The 17212-nt window shown below is 39.1% G+C and overlaps 1 protein-coding gene across 2 annotated transcripts in view; it reads right to left on the minus strand.

The window, feature by feature from the left end:
* Positions 1-3072: 3072 nt before the first annotated feature.
* The window catches only part of bltp3a (bridge-like lipid transfer protein family member 3A), a 39314-nt gene continuing 25174 nt past the window's right edge, over positions 3073-17212 (minus strand). For both annotated transcript variants that reach the window (XM_084097930.1, XM_084097929.1), the window contains exons 12-21: positions 15332-15482; positions 15002-15195; positions 12682-13955; positions 11139-11323; positions 10906-11051; positions 10047-10203; positions 8852-9117; positions 8019-8127; positions 7835-7920; positions 3073-6841 (exon numbers count right to left, since the gene is read on the minus strand). In XM_084097930.1, the coding sequence (XP_083954056.1) occupies positions 6731-6841; positions 7835-7920; positions 8019-8127; positions 8852-9117; positions 10047-10203; positions 10906-11051; positions 11139-11323; positions 12682-13955; positions 15002-15195; positions 15332-15482 (2679 nt within the window). In that variant the 3' untranslated portion in view covers positions 3073-6730. The remainder of the gene's footprint in view (positions 6842-7834; positions 7921-8018; positions 8128-8851; positions 9118-10046; positions 10204-10905; positions 11052-11138; positions 11324-12681; positions 13956-15001; positions 15196-15331; positions 15483-17212) is intronic.

Below are 17212 nucleotides of genomic sequence, written 5' to 3' on the forward strand. Positions count from 1 at the left end.
GCAGAAGAGTCGCCTGAACTGAAGCCGTATGGTTCATCCATTGACTGCTCGCTTTTTATGGTCTCATTGTGGGGTTTAGTAGATTCACTTTGAATTAGACTGCAAAACAACAACAATTAATCCCTCATGCTGTTCAAAATTTGTATGATTTCTTTCTTCTGAAGAAATCAGAGGAAGATATTTTGAAGAAGGTTTCAACATGTTTTGACCAAGCAATGATACACATTTCCATGTGGACAGCAGTAATTCTTTGTAAAAGAAAACAGCTGAAATAGTCAAGGATAAGGATATACTGGGAACAAACAACTGGTGTCTGAGAATTTTTATCCCCGAAAAATGAAAATACTTAACTTGTTTAGCCAAATTGGATTTGACTATTAAATTGTCAAAAAAAGATCAGGGGCCCTATCTTGCACCCAGCGCAATTGACTTTGTACACCGACGCATGTATCATTCCTATTTTGCACCCGCGCAAAGCGTGCTTTTCCCTCCACAGAAGCACGTCGCTAAACTAGGGAATGAACTTGCGCTCCCTGGGCGGTTCAGCGCAAAAAAGGAGGCGTGTTCCGGCGCAAACGTTCCTTCATGCTATTTTGCAGGTTTAGAAAACAATTGCGCCACTAACCAGGAAAAAATAGTTTAGTTTAAAGTCAGTGGCGAGTTGCGCATGTTATTCATATGCTATTTTAAGGGCGCATGCTTGGCCATAATCAATGTAGCCTGTGCACAACGCGCATACACTTTGATTCTCTCATCTACAAGCAGCAGTTTTCATTTTTGCAAATCATACATTATTATTATGATAGATAGATAGATAGATAGATAGATAGATAGATAGATAGATAGATAGATAGATAGATAGATAGACAATTTATTATAAAAGCATACATCTAGCTTACACATTTACCCAAATTATCATACGCCTTTTTAACCGAAGTTAATTTGGGTGGGTTTCTCCATCCCCAACGTCCCTGACGAGAGCGTTGCTCTCCTTGGCTGTGAACCGCTCCTGGCGCGCGTCTGGCAAATCCGCCGTTATAATAGGAACCCGCTTTAGAACAAAGCGCGTCTGCTCTTAAAGGGAATGTGAGATGACGCTCTGATTGGTTTATTTCACGTTACGCCCAAACCACACCTATGAATAATGAAGCTACTTCAGACCAACCCATTTTAGATTTGCGCCTGGCGCAAGAGTCATTTATCCCGCTGGGAAAATAGCAACAGCGCCAAGACCCGCCCACAAAGTTACTTGCGCTTTGCGCTTTGCGCTTTGACACTTGCGTTTCAGATCGTTAAAATAGGGCCCCAGGTGTTTAATCAGACTTTTAGTCTACTGTTTTGTCCAATACCTTACACATATTACACATAAGGCTTACTGAGAAAGGATCTGGATATAAAGCAGCACTGAAAGATTATTACCATAAAGGACCCTGAGTGGTTGTGGTGAGTACAGCTCAGTGTTGCCAACTCTTGCAAGACAAGCAACAGCAGCTTCAAAAACAAGCCTTTATTATTATAGCCTGTTACAGTCTCAATGTCAACAGACTCAGTAAATGAGCCTGCAGCATATTCAACTGAGTGCATGAGTGTACAGCAAAAAATGTTTTATTAAAAAAATAAATAAAAAAAAAGCAGCCCATGATTTTTTGAAAAGGAAAAAGAAACCCAAAGTTGCACTTTATAGATGGACTTGGCAACTGTGGTACAACTCTGTTGTTTTGACAAGCTGCTCAGTTAGAAAATGTGCAACCGTTGACTCGTGCTCCAGATAGAACCAGGCCGGTCCATGTTCCCATAATTGGTGACCACTGCCTGCACTAGAAGGTTGAGTACGTAGTGCATGGTAGAAGTGCATAGTTAGTGTATAGTGTTTAATTTAGAACACAACTATGGTCTTTAATTACTATATTTGCTTTCAAATTGACCCTGAACTCTGACAGAGTCAAATGATGGGAAGCTGCATTTAAATCACACTCAAATCGCACTCAACTTGGATGTCAAAGTAACAGTGACATCCACCAAGTCGCTGTTTTTAGAGCAATGCTTAATGGAAGTTCGCACCAGTTGGAGTCCCAACCAGGGGTGTTTCTAGCCTTCATAAGTACTGGGGCACAGGTCACCCATCAAAAAGTGTGCCAATATGTTGATGTTCTTTTTAACTCTGTTTTGGATCTACAGTAAATTGATATAAATCATCTTTATCCAGGGTTAATTGCCAACTTTGGTTACTTGACTGGAGTGAGATTTTGATGACAGAATTAATTGCAAGCCCATTTAGATCCAAAAAATTATTCATAATTTCATCTTAATACTGTAAATTAAAGGTACAATATGTAAGAATTTTGTATCAAAATATCCAAAAAACACTTGCACAGTGTTATATATTTCTTTCAATTGTGTACTTCCATTATCCTAAATGTTTCCAAGAATTTGTAAATTCAGAGAAATTCACAATTTTAAAAAGTGCCTGTCCCTGTTCACTTGTCGCCTGTCAATGATGTAATATCCACGTTATCCCTGGTTTCCGGTTGTACTGCCATAGTAACCATGGCGACAGATGTGGACAACTGTGTAGTGTGTAACGTCTAGCGACACGTTGTTGTTGTTTCGTTCAAACATTATGGACCATGGCAAGCAGACTTAGGGACAAAAGAAATATATATATATATACAGTATATATATATATATATATATAATAGAGACATAAATAGATCAGTGGCAGTGCTTGCATACAAATGTGTTAAAATAAATAATCATGTTAACTAGCAACAACAACTTGTGCTGTTTCTGAGAAGTTATTAACAGGCTGCACAATTATGCGATATTGCCTTTATACAACAGCTCCATTAATAAGAAGTTAATATTATTGAGTAACTTACATTTTACATGCAATAAGTTATTTGCTGTCCTTTTTGCCTTACCAATGAAAAAAAAAAAAGCTCCAAGCAAACCCACTGCAGAAACACTGCAACACCAAACAGCTCACAGCATTTATCAAATAAAACGTTGGTCATGCAGTTCTCAGCTGAATAAGTCTATCATTAGAGAGTAATTGACAGAAGATACACAAAGTTCAACTTTAAGAAACATTTTATTGATCATCATTGGTGACATTTTCACACAGTTATGGTTCACAGAACCAACAAAATATCAGTTTGGTTTTAATGTTTTGTTCCAGGACTTTAATGGTGGTGATGTAAAATGTGAAATAGTATTAGCTTACTTTAATGAATAGATCAGAGGTCAAAATAATTGTGTTATCTACAGCGGGTCAGCGGGGCATTTACTGGGATGAACATGTGACATTCAATGAACCAAAAACAGGACAATCAAGGACAAATCAATTTAAAATTAGTGTGTATCTAAAGGGCATTTCTGTTTCTTACAAATATATTGCAAAATCATTAACTAGAACTAGGATTCACTCTCCAGACTGATGAAGAGACCAATCATCCTGCTCTTGAGAAAAGATCAACCGCACCGTCCGACACCTTCAAACTTAAAACATTCGTTGTACTGGACAAATAATCAGATTTAACTGCACACAGAATTAGAAGTTCATTTAGTACCAACTACACAGCTAAAACAATCAATACAATTAGTAAAATCAGGTAAATATGTAACATATGCTCATATTATGCTCATTCTGATCACATATGCAGTACTCGTCTACAACAGTAAAATAATGACCCTTAAATAAAACGTATAAATTAAAATCCTCACTCAACAGTCTGTGACCTTGATGATGTTGCACTTGTGAAAGATTTCAAGTAAAAGTCATGCAGAAAACACCAACATTTTTTTTTCTTGCATGCACTGAATGAAGTTTTTTGATCGTAAGAATAATGTTTCAATTACTACCATCTACAGGAAACGTCTTTACAGTTTTTAGGCAATTGCAACCGTTAGTTTCCCAAAGATTTTTGGAAGACGTGACATATCTTAATACACTAACAGAGAATGTTTAGTGTATGTAAATGCTACACATTTCACTGAAAGCTGAAGCACAGACACTGGAACCATCACAGGTTGATACTGAAACAGAAAATGCACTTTCAATAACGTTTGAAACTAACCGTACACTTGCTGATAAATCAATCCAGATGTTTGAAGACAGAAGGATGTTGATAGGACATACAGGAGTCACATTCATCCAGCGGTTTCCTATAAACCCACAAGATTCATCAGCCTCATAATACTGATTTAGCATGGAAATAAGCCTTGTGACAGTCCTAAACATTAAAATACACAACTTCAAGGTGTCAAAAAGCTGTAGTTGTAAAGTAAATAACTTTTACTTACTTAAATGACGTACAGGACATCAAACAGAAACACGTTTCACATCATCCTTTTATCACAACTCCTAGTTAACATTTTAAAAGGGGGTTAGCTCAACAATAAAAAATATTAAATTATTTCCATTATTTTTTATATAAAACAAAAAATTGCCCATGTCATTGCTCTACTTTGTAACAAACATCCAGTCACAAGAAACCATCTCCTCATAAAAATGAGGTTCAAGTATGCATAAACATTAATATTTTAACTCTAAAGATTAGTGAAAGTCTAAAAGTGTATTATTTAGTGTAACAGACTATGAACATAAACACTAAACAAAACTAATGTTTGTAATTAATGCTGCATTCACGCTATGTCGGGTATAATTACCCAGTTTACAATGTAACAAATCTAGATCATTCTGAGTGTGTGTTACATTGACACAAGCAAACATAATACTGAATAAAAGTGACTTCACAACTTCACAAAAGTCCCTGTGCAGCAACTCGTATGAACACCAGCATTGGCACTAATGCTACTTCAATCTGTGCTCATCAGTATGAGACGTGAGATCTTACACTAGAGGAAATGGACATCTCAATACAACGACTCGGAGGACGTGTTGGTTAATAGAAGTACCATCAGTTGTACATTAAACCTCAGATAAAGGGTGAGGAATAGCAGTGAACATTAAAGTCAAAGTGCTTTTGTTTCAGCTCCCTTCATCAATAACACACACACATCAGCTCAACTCTACACACCGCACTGATTCAGATGAATAGCAGCTAATAAAAAAAACTCACTATACAGTACACTAGTCAAATCCACAGCTCTGTTCCCTAAACCTAGTAAGCTGCTTTCGTGTCTACTCTTACTAGTAACCTTCAAATACAACATCCTAACAGTCATGGAACCTCATAAGTGACTGATTTGACTTTTGATTTATTATCTTTGAGAGCAGCATCATTTGTGGAGTACCTTTTGTATTAACAACATGTCTATTATATTGTGTTTATTAGGGCTGGGTATTGACAGATTCCTCAAATCGATTAAATTCCAATTCAGATTTGATTTAATTCTATATTGATTTGTTTATATATAAATACATTCCTTTTCTCAAAGAATTCAAATTCCATATTCAATTGATGTTAATTTTTTAGATATAATGATAAATGATATAAGATAGTTATTAGATCAATTTTGAATTAGACGCTACTGTAAGTTGCTCTGTGAATGGTAGATTTCAAGACTCACACCGGAAAGTAAATTTGTTGTCAATCCCAAAAATTGACAGTGGCCCTGTTTACACCTGGTATACAGATGCGTTTCAGTCGATCAGATGAAGTGGACGACGCCTAAATACAGGAGTAAACGGGTCTAAAACGTTTTGAGCTTGTCCACTTTCCACCACTTCCAGAGGTAGTTGAAAACACATTCGTCTGGATTGCTTTCGTAGTGTAAACGCTCATGTGGACGAATGTGTTCAAACAGCCACAAAAGACCGACTTCTCTCCACATACTGACCTGATGAGTAACATTATGAGAAGAGCTCTAGCCTGACGGGATTTAAACTTTGTTGGCTGAAGAAGTTTGTTTTGAAGATGAAAAATGTACCAAGCACAATGTTCTCTCACCATTCCTGATTTATAACACACACTTACAGCGCTCGGCTGGTCTTGCGGTTCAGAGAAGAAACGAAAAATGTTTTTCCGTCGTCTCCGTTCGGGTTTATATGTTATTTGCAAGAGCTTATTTCATCCATTAGATCAAAGGATCTGAAAAAACATACATTTCCCCGCCCATAGAAAAAATCAGGACAGAAGTGGTTGAAAGTGGACAAAAGAGACGGATTAAAACACCAGGTGTAAACGGGAATGTGTTACCCTCGTCTACCAGGTGTGAACAGGGTCAAAATGAAAACCAAGATTGCTAATTTTTTTTGGTGATAATGTCAACCCAGCCCTGTCTATATCGGCTGCTCACTAGGTTTGGGAACAGAGCTTGTATACCAGCACTACAGAGCCTTGGTACCAAACAGCACTCGGACGTGTCTATAAAATCTAAAAGCTTTACATAGTCCAGTCATGAAATCAAAAAAGACGAATGTGCAAGAAGCATGCTGACAAGGAAGTGAAGAGATGATCTATTGTGCGGTGAAGAGGGTCTGCGGCAGCGAAAGAGTTTCACTTCAGTCCTCCTCCAACTGGAAACTCGGTGAGCCGATGTAGTTCAGTCACAAAGAGAGAAAAGTCACTGTACAGGAAGACTGTGTGGAGGACGCTCACAGAGACTGAAGAGAAGAGATGGCGTCTGGTCTTACAGATGTTAGAGAAAGGGATGGATGAGAACTTTGAGTCAGAAAAGGCAAAGGTCTTGTTCTTCTGGTTTATCTACAAGACATGTTAGCTTGTGCCTCATTTGAACTGAAGTCTGGTTTCTTTCCCTTTGTACATCATAAGGTGAATGAGGGGTTGTGTTTCCTGACTTCCTGTAGCAGGCGCTCTCGGTCCGACAGAGCTTTCTCCAGAGCTGACTGGACGTCAGTGAGTTTGGACTCCAGAGACTACCAACGGAGAAACACACACATATTACATCTATCCTGAACTAAATATTAAATAACAAATTATATCAATTATGATCAGTTGAAGCACAAAAACATTCATTTGAAACAGACAAACATACTAAAAAGAGACCATTTTAGAGAGAAGTTGAACTTGCAACAATACACCTTCATCCATGAATAATAAAAGACGTTTAGACTTCAAACATGTAATTAAGATATCGAATGCCACTGTTGACGTTCAAGTCTTCTCGTTCTCGAAAGGAATCATAGCCAAGCACTGGAAAATTACAATCACTCTGAATTTTCCTCCAAAAAAGAACTCCATATTTGGCCTCAAAATTATGAAAGTCCATTTTTGCCAGATTAAAAAAAAAAAAAAAAAAAATCATGCTTTGGTAAAAAGTCATAATTACAACATAAAAAGTCGAAATTGAGATACTAAGTCATAATTATGACATACAGTTGAAATAAAATAAAAAACTAGAGATTCTGACAGAAAGTCAAAATTAAGTTGAAATTCACAAAAATAATTATGACGTCAAAATTGACAATTATAAGTCAATTATGACAAAGTTGATAGGAGTCAAAATTAAGAGATTGTATGAATTTGTCTTAGTATCCCAAAATTTTCAATCGAGTCACCTCAATTTTTAACGTTTTATCTCAATTTTGACTTCTTCATATTAATGATTTTTATATCACAATTATGATTTTTTCTTACATGGCAGAAATGGGCTTCCGTACAAAACTCATTCGCACTGTTTATTTCAAATATGGTGCATCAAGATGCATTACACAAGGTTTGATGTCCTTGATTTTTCCATATCCATCCTTATGCATCTTGACATGCCATGAATTTAATGTGAGCACAAATGAGATTTGAAAACTACAATGAATAGGCATATATTCTAATATCTTAAACATAACTCAAACAGGCCAAATACAGTAAATGCAATGTAACACTGTGCATATTACTCTCCTAATATACCATACCTTATTGTTCTCCTCAGCTCTGAAGCAGGATTGGTCAGCTCTCTCTTGGTCCACTTCTGTCTCGATCCCTGATTGGCTCTGTGCAGCTGATGCGTGAGAGTGAAACAGAGGAGGCAAACGTTAGTTCAACAGGAACATCCTCAACATCTGAGCAGCTGCAGTAACCCGAACCCGAAGGACTCACATCTCAAGCGGAGGATGCCATCATCCAAACGCTCCAGCACGATGCCGTCCAGAGAGAACAGCACAGGAACTGGTTGAGGAGCAGTCGGGAAGACACGAGGATTATCGTCCTGACAGAGAGAGAAAACAGAGAACATTTAGTTATTTGGGGTTTTGGAGTTGATATACTATGATAGAGCAAATACAAAAATTAAACTCAAGGTTATTAAAGTTTAAATATTGCAGTATTTATTATTATAAACGGTTTATCCATGGACATCTTTTTTTTTTTAATTTATGTGCCTTCGTCATGTCTTACTGTCACGAGGGCGGGGCGACCTGTCACTCACACGAGATCCACCAATAGCAAACCACGACCATCCGATCAATTCTCCTTGAACAAAATCAAGCTTTGCCCTACATTTGTTCTTGTACGAGAAGCCGTTTCACTCGGATATACGTCACAATAGGAAAGAAAAGACTATCGCAACATCTATTTCATGCTGACTAAATGAGGCAAGGGTGTAGAGTCTGTGGTGATTCAAGATATTTTAAGGCATGAAGAATTTTTTTTTTTTTCACAGGAATTTTTTTTTAAATATGTCATTTTGGTGATCAAAGATGAGTTTCAAGGAATAAAATTACAGGGGACTTTAAGAGATGCTGGACTCTAAAAAAGAGAACCGAAAACATCATACAATGTCCATCATTACCTTTGTCCTGTCTTATTATACTCAGATGCTGTAGCTTGTACAGTAAACAACTAAGCACATAACAGATAATCTATAAGGGAATCCCTAGTCTTCCATTAACTGGAGATGATGAGAGATGTGGCCATTATTTGACCGTTCTCACCTTTAGTGTAATAGCAGTGTCCCGTAACCACAGTCTCATTGGCTGGGGGTCTGCGCTGAGCTCGTCCTCCAGGAAGGGTCCCAGTGTGTTTAAGGTAGAAGCCAGGAGCTCTGCTCTGCACCCTGTCAAGCACATCTCCATGAACCCCACGCTCTCGGAGAGAGGCGAGTGTCTGGCGGCACGCGGGCCCATCTCTAGCCTGAGGGCCGCTGCAGGGGGGCGGGAGAGAGAGCGGGGGCCCGGAGACAGAGGAGAGGAAGCAGCAGCTGTGGCGACAGAGAGAGAGTGAAGATGTTCTGAGTATCACACTGCATGTATATCTAAAAAGACATGATGTTCACAGCAGATTGAGAATCAGTTACCATAGAAATAAAGAGCGAGAGAGGCAATTATAAGGGGTTGTTGCCAAGATAAATATATGGTACCCTGTGTGTTGTGAATAATTAGTGGTTTGGAATATAGACTTCATAACCAGGGAGTGAAAAGAGACGTACTACGAGTAGCATGTGTGTATCGCCTGATCTGTGCCTAAACAGTGTGCAATAGCGTGAGCAACACATTTGCGAACAGGGATCGCTTTTCTTAACAGGGTGATCTTATGAAGCAGACGTGTCCAACATACTCTAATGGCGTTTTGGTGAATTAGTGGCTTCATTAAGTAACAAATTTGAACTCATTCATATGTTTCCGTACGATCTGCTTACATTACACTGACGACTAGATTTAGGTGTGGACCTTCATGGTTACTTTTTTCAAAAAATGTTATGTTTCTGTACAAATTGCTGTAAAATAGTTACGTTTTCTCATGAGATCATGTTGGATGGGCCTGTAAACGCTCCCATTGAAACTGAAAGCATCTTTTGTTTGTCCATTTCACATACAGTATATCGTAACTGCAATCGCATGTACTTTTGTCGACTTCTGAAAAGCTGAATTAGCACAAGGGCATTCAAACGCCGAGGGTCAATTGTGGTGCTCGTAGTGAAAGTGATGACCAATGGAATCCTTGAAATGTTTGGGCGGGAGATAAATGCAAACTCAGCGTTATCTTAAGTTAATGTAAAAAGGCGAGACAAAAAAAAGATTGTCAAAAAGAGAGGACGTGTGCATTATGCCTTGAAGTGTAAACACAGCATAAATGACATCCTGACAGTTCTTCTGCAATCACAATTATGGACACATTTAGCATCCTAACCCTGTGCCAGTGTCGGTCCCGCCAGCAGGTCTGTGAGTTTGTGGTTGCCTTGTTGTTTAGGCACAAGCTCCTGGGCTTCCAGCGCCACCACGATATCTTCACCGCGCATCTCCGTCAGGCACTCCATTCGACTCAGACACACAACTAACACAGACACCTGAAATAAAAGCAGAGCGTTCATCAAAGATCAGTCACGCAACCAACTAGAGTAAGGAAAGAAAAGACTATCACAACTTCTGTTTTATGTCGACTTTAAACCAGCACAATTTGTACAATATGTTTAAATATGGTGAAAATCCAGCTTTTAATGTTGTTTGTCTATGTGGTGTTTTAATATGCTTTAAGACAAACCATGTGCAAATTCATAATCCAACAGCATTGCAGGAGAGTATTTTCTCCTTAAAACTGCAGTGAACCAAAGACAGTCTCAAAAACACGGTTTGAAATCGCTGGTGTTTCTGACGTCACAAACTACCCTGTAACCAATCACTTCAACGTGCCGGCGGGCTTTAGCATATCATTAACTATGAGTGCTCTGAAGCAGGGGAGTCTCAAGAGAATCCAGGTTATCCCGGTATTTTTTTCTGCTGATATGAAAAATCGGGTACATTTAGCAATATAGCGTGTGTGATGTACATTACGAGTTGTTCAAAGCATTTCTAAGGATGCGGATTGTTAGAAGGCAGCTGTCTGACTGGTAAATATTAAATGAGTTATAAAAGTATAAATAAAACATAGTACCTTGCTGTTTTTCAGACTTTTAGACTACGAGCACTGCATTAAAGTGGACATCTTCCATGCAGTGGACAAGTGGCAGGTGTTTAGGCATCTAGATGTCATTACACTAGATACAACTCACCATATCTTGGGCAAAGTCTTCAATGCTCTGGGACAGAGAGCTGCTGAGGTCTGCCGATGACCCACCTTCTGTTCCTGGAGCGGGACTCACACAGCTTCCCGAGAGGACACCTGTCCCATTAGGACGCAAAGACTCCACACCAGACTCTGAATCACAACAACACAAATATACATCAATTAAAGACACTGACAGATATAATTGTTATAGCTTTTAAAATACAAGTGCTTAAGTACCAGAGTCCATTAGGATGACAAAGTTTTCACTGATGTCACTGTCAATGGATAAGCCATCGTCCGCCAGACTACCCTCTAAAATGGCACTGTCACAGGAATTCTGGGAAGGCGACTGTTTCATGGAGTGAAGCCGCAGGTTCCCCATGATGGAGGGACTGGAATCCTCTGGCCGTGAGCTTTGCTCCCTACAGAAGCCATGTCATGTTAAACACGTTAAAAGGTCAATTCATGGAAAAGTATAACAATTCTGTCATGATTTACTCACCCTCATGTTGTTCCAAACCTATAAGACTTTCGTTTATTTTCGAAATACAAACAAATCATTTTTTTAAGATTTATTTTTGGTGCTTTTGCCTTTATTGAGATTAGACAGTAAAGAGAAATGTCAGGAAGTGGAGAGAGAGGGAGAGAGGGGGGAGTGATCGGGAAAGTTCCATGAGCCGGGACTCGAACTCGGGTCGTCTGAAGTGCACCGCGCTACATGTCGGAGCGCTGCTCACGAGGCTTTTGGCTTCGACAAACAAAGACATTTTAAAAGAAACCTGTGAGATTTCCCTCCACTGAAAGTCCACACAACCAAAACTACGTAAAGTAATCAAGATGAATAGAGAGGTTTAATCTGCAAATAATTTAATTTAGGCTTTTATTTAAATATAACATTGAACATAACGCACTTAATATTAACTCAATCGAACTTTCCTGATGCATGGAACAAACCTTATTGGTTCTTACATGTCAATCAAGCACGTTTGAGCTGCTGTTGTCTGTATTTATATTTGATGTGTTAAAATTATGTGAGTTGATCAATGTTTATGTGTGGATAAAAGCCTAAATTAAACCTGTTCATCATATAAAGCGTTTCTTCACTGCTTGATTCATTTGGATTACTTTTACAATGTCTTTTTGAAGCATCAGAGTTTTGGTGAAACGGACTTTCAACGGAGGACAGAAATCTCACAGGTTTCGTAAAAAAAAAAAAAAAAAACCTTTCGAAGATGACCGAAAGTCTTATGGATCTGTACCAATATGAGAGTGAGTAAAGATAATAGTGCTTTAATTTTTGGGTCAACTGACTCTTTTAGACTGATAACATACTAACAAATGAGAACATTTACTGTAACAATGCCCAAACACTTTCAAATACAGACCAATGTGTCTTCCTTAAAATATAAGCATTCACTAGAACAGCCACAAACAGCATCAGCTCTTTTCAATTATGTACTGTGTGCACTGCATGTGAGCTCATCTAAAAGATGGCCAGATGGCCAGAGAACATAAGGTACATTGTTTCAAGCTTAACCACAAATTAAATGGCTCAGATCAGATCAGATAATCTCAGATGCAATCAACCATGGCCAAGTGATAGAATAGATGGCGTTTATTTTAACTATTTTAATTAGCTATGGAAAGAGTTCATTAGCAGTTGAATGAGATAAAGTGTGAATTGTGTACAGGACTATTATCCGTATCAGCTGTAATTTTTCTGTATCTGTGCAATCCTAAAATCAAGACCTCAACAATGCAAATGGCTCAGAGGTCTTACTTGTTTTGAGTGAAGAGTTTGGTCATGCCAGATCCTCGGCTCAGGAGGCTGAAGGCATCTTTCGTGATGGACAGCGCCCCTTTGGTGAGATCCATGGAGGCACTGAGTGCGTCTTTGGTGACCCCTCTGGTGGCATTCAGGGCACTGGATAGCTCCCCCTCCAAGCTGAAAGAGGAGCTATGCCGGGACAGTAATGCAGGATTCACTGGAGAAAGCAGAGGAGACATGGCAGGAACAACAGCCTGAGCGTCACCATCCTGCCCCGTTTGTCCATCTATTCCCTCTTCAATGGCTTCGTAAGCCTCCTCTACCGAACCCTCCTGCTCGGCATCATCTTCTTGATCCTCGTTCCCTCGTGTCCCACTGTCCTCCAGCAGGCCAGGCTCACCAGCATGGTGCGATGGCGAGAGATCAGAGTCCGTCAAGCTGGGAGTGTCCGTTTCCACTGGGGAATGGGCTTCTTCTGGCTCGCATGTTGCAGGAGGAAGAAGTAGAGCAAGCTCTATCGCCTCCATCAGGACGGAGACACAAACCGAAGGAGGATCTGAAGGTTTATGTGTGGATTGTCCCAAACCATGGAAGTCCTTGGTCAAATCTCCAGCAAGTCTGGCAAGGTAGTCCTTCATCCGCAAAAGGGCTACAAATTGGTAGTGGTTGAGCCACATTTTAACTGGAGTGATCGATTGGGCCAATATATGGATGGAGGCCAAAGGATAGTTGACTAGACCCTCGGTCTGGTCGAATTTATCAGATATAACGTCATTTACATGCTGTGGTGAGTCAAGGAGAGGATGTTTGCTAGAACCGGTGTGGGATTTTGAATCGCCATCTATACTCGAACAATGAGAATCTTTTTTGAAGGCAGAAGGGCGGCACAACCACAAAGACATGGCAAAGGGCTCCACAAAGGGAAGGGTTTTCCCTCTGAGCCCTCGACGAGCCCCATCAAAGCCTAGAGTCACTCGGGACAGACTGACAGACCAGACGTCCTGAGAGCGAGAGGGACGTTTGTGCTCTAACGACAGGGACTTGTTTTCCAGAAAGCGTTGAAGGAATGCTGATGGCAGGGGATGTAGGAGGCTCTGATCCCGAGGGAATGGTTGGCAAGCTGTGGGATGGAAGAAAGGACAGGCGGAGAAGCTGCCGTAGGTGCTGTTGAGGTCCGAACGGGAACCATTAACCGTGTTGCTGAGGACGATTTGAGGAAGACTGATGCTCAATGACTGAGGGCGGTCTGGGTGATCCATAATGGAGGATTCCAGAGGAATGACCAGCTGAAGAAAACGAAATAAGTTTCAGCCAAAACACTTGCAGAATGTTTTTAAAAGCATAAAGAGAGTAAGGGTGGTTTGCACCGAAAAGGATTGAATTAAGTTTAATGCTAACCAAGGATTTGTTGATCTGGGTTTTATTTAAATCGAGTTGTGTTGCACCACTTAATTTAAAACACAGATTAACAAATCAAAGATTACAATTCTAACCTGTGATTAAAACCTTCATCTATGATAAATTTTCTCCGCCATGATGGATTCGCCATTGTAATTAAACAGCAAACAATAAACCAAACCAAAAACTGATTCAGAAGAAGAAGAAGTTATACAGGCAGGCCTGGTTCTACGGGGGTGCGAGAAGGTGCTAAGCACCCTCAAACGAAAGCAAGAGCACCCTCAGTTGATATTATACTAATATAATATTGACTGAAAGGATTTGGTAAACGTTCCAGTGCGTATTTGTGTTTGCGCTCTGGAGAACGTCAAATGTTTTTATTTACAACGTGTTTTTGCAGCGTTGAGAATCACAAACATGTTTGTTGATCTCTTGAATGCAGGAGCCAATCAGGTGTTTAAGCTCTATAGACCCTATATAACCCTGACCCTTTTCAGCGCTGCGCAGTGTTCAGTCTAGCGGTTTTTATGAAGGTAAGATCTTATGGATTTATGAATGAACCGCTCATTTTAAAATCTGTCAGGTCTACTGACATTTTTATTATGACATCCGCTTCAAACATTACAATGCCCATGATACATTTTGTTACCTCTACAATAAGTAAATCACCTTCACTAGCTAATTACTCTTCGACAGCAATGCCATAGAAAAATACAGAGCTAACGCAAAAAACGGAAGTTCAAACACAAAATTCGAAAGATGTCTGCGCGCATAAGGTCTATATAATTGGAGGGGATCACAACTATAAACCATTCAGCTGTAAATGACACCAGATGATCAAATGTTTAGCACCAAAAGCTTCTTTACAAGATCCATACTGATCCATACATGACATTCCTTTTAAAAGCCTGTTAGATCTCATTTCTCGGTTTACCTTCAGCTGTGTTGCATCCAGGCGGATATCGATGTGTTCGTCTGTCTTGCTGCTGTCCTGGAGGTGGTAAAAGGCTTTGACCTGATCTAGGGTCCTGTGTAGACCCCGTGAAAACAGAGTCATCCACAAAATGCTTGGAGCATCCAGACACAGCTGCAGACCATTCAGCTGGGCATAAAGATTAGAGCAGGGCACTAAAGAGAGAATGGGACAATGGGTGGAAATTGTAGGACAGATCAAACTTCATACTGGGGTCCCACAAGGATGGGAGTTTGTAAATATAAATGACAAACATTAACAATAGTGATCAATGAATGTGAAAAACCCTACCTAAGACACCAGGAAGTCCAGGCTTATCAGGGAAGTAGTATTCAGTGAACTGAAGGTGTATTGCAGGAGTGTTTTCCGGTAGATGAAGGGATTTGCGGTTGCAGGAGAGGAGAGACTGCGTTCTCTTGCTGTGACGGCCCCCGGTGGACACCTAAAAGAAACAGATGGGCTTTAATAACAAACATTCACATTCTTTGGACTTCAGCTTCCTGCCTTTCCCTCATAATCTTTCCTTGTGCAATTTCATTGGCTGTTGTGCTCACCAAGGATGCATTTATTTGACCAAAATGTGAAATATTATTACAATTTGAAATAACTATTTTCTATCTGAAATTTTCAGCATCATTACTCCAGTCTTCAGTGTCACATGATCCTTCAGAAATCATTCTAATATAATGATTTGCTGCTCAAGAAACATTTCTTATTACTATCAATGTTGAAAACAGTTGAGCTGCTTCATGGAAATCGTGATATATATATATATTTTTTTTTTTTCAGGATTCCTTTTGATGAATGGAAATTTCAAAATAACAGCATTTATTTGAAATAGATTTTTTTTAAGTCTTCACTGTCACTTTTGATCACTTGAATGTGTCCTTGCTGAATTAAAGTATGAATTTTTCAAACTAAAAAAAAAGAAAAAAAAGATTCTTAAATACCTCAAACCTTTGACCGATAGTGTAACTCAGGTTTGTTTGTGCCAAAAAATTTAGCAATGGCAATTTCAGTTCCAAAAGCGAGCTAATGAATAACTTCTATACTTAGTGAGCGCTAAATGCATATATTTAATGTAACATTTATCTAGTGCTGTTATATTCCCACATTGTATCTGTTTATTCACCCTTGATAACTCAACTTTGAGTTATAGCTTTAACAGTAAACACTTCTGTCTCTTTTGAGCTACTGAGACAACTGTGAAAACATGCATTATATCATAACTGACAGCACTGATGACATGTAAAAGCCCTAAGGATGCATCATGTTAAAAATTAAAGTCTCACATTGTCTTGTCGAGGCTATTGTTCTCTACTCTCATTTAACAAATACCATGTAATCTCAATGAAAATGATTAAATACATTTTTTGTACTTGAACTTCCCAGTTCTGTGCTCAATTTGATATGAGCAAAGTTAACCAAAGCATAACATCGGCAACATATCACATGCTGCTTTCTCCTTGTGATGAAAAAGGGATGACATAAGCAGCTTCTTTTGCAAGACGAGACTAATTTAGATGAAACTGACTTGTGTGTCACATAAAAAGTATGAGTAAACAAGCTTGTGGTAAGGAAAAGCAATAACAAAATGCATACTTCCTCTTTTAGCTGTCTCAGTTTAAGTCTAGGCTATGCATAATAGAACAAAAGTACCCATAATTACAGGCTTTTATGATAAACGGTTTGCTGTAATATGCTTAGACATCTACAGTGTTGTTCAAGTCACACATTATCCACATCTGAGATTCAAAATCTAATTTAAACCTGGAAATTAAATTTTATATTTGTAAATATAACTTGCCCCTAATATGCTTTTTCAAACATTACCTTTCATGTAGCGTGTAATATAGCTGTTTGTGAATGTAAAAGGTCTGCAAAGATTTAAACATCAAAGTCCACAACAAATAAAGTTATTGTCTCCTAAAAGAAAGAATCGATTCGGAACTGCTGAAACGAGTCAGTATCACAGTATTACAGCTGAATCAGTAATTCCAGTCTTGCTTCCTGCTAAAACCTACATAGGGTTGTAACACATTTGCATAAAGCCAGCCAATGGTCTTCATTGGCTGCCCGCAAACAACGTCTATTTTTATCCTCAAACACTGTAGCTGAAGCCTGGAAGAGTTTGTTTCATGTCAAATCCACTTTGATGCACTTTAAAGGACC

Source organism: Abramis brama, assembly GCF_963993115.1.
Source record: "Abramis brama genome assembly, chromosome: 22".
Taxonomy (NCBI): Eukaryota; Metazoa; Chordata; class Actinopteri; order Cypriniformes; family Leuciscidae; genus Abramis; species Abramis brama.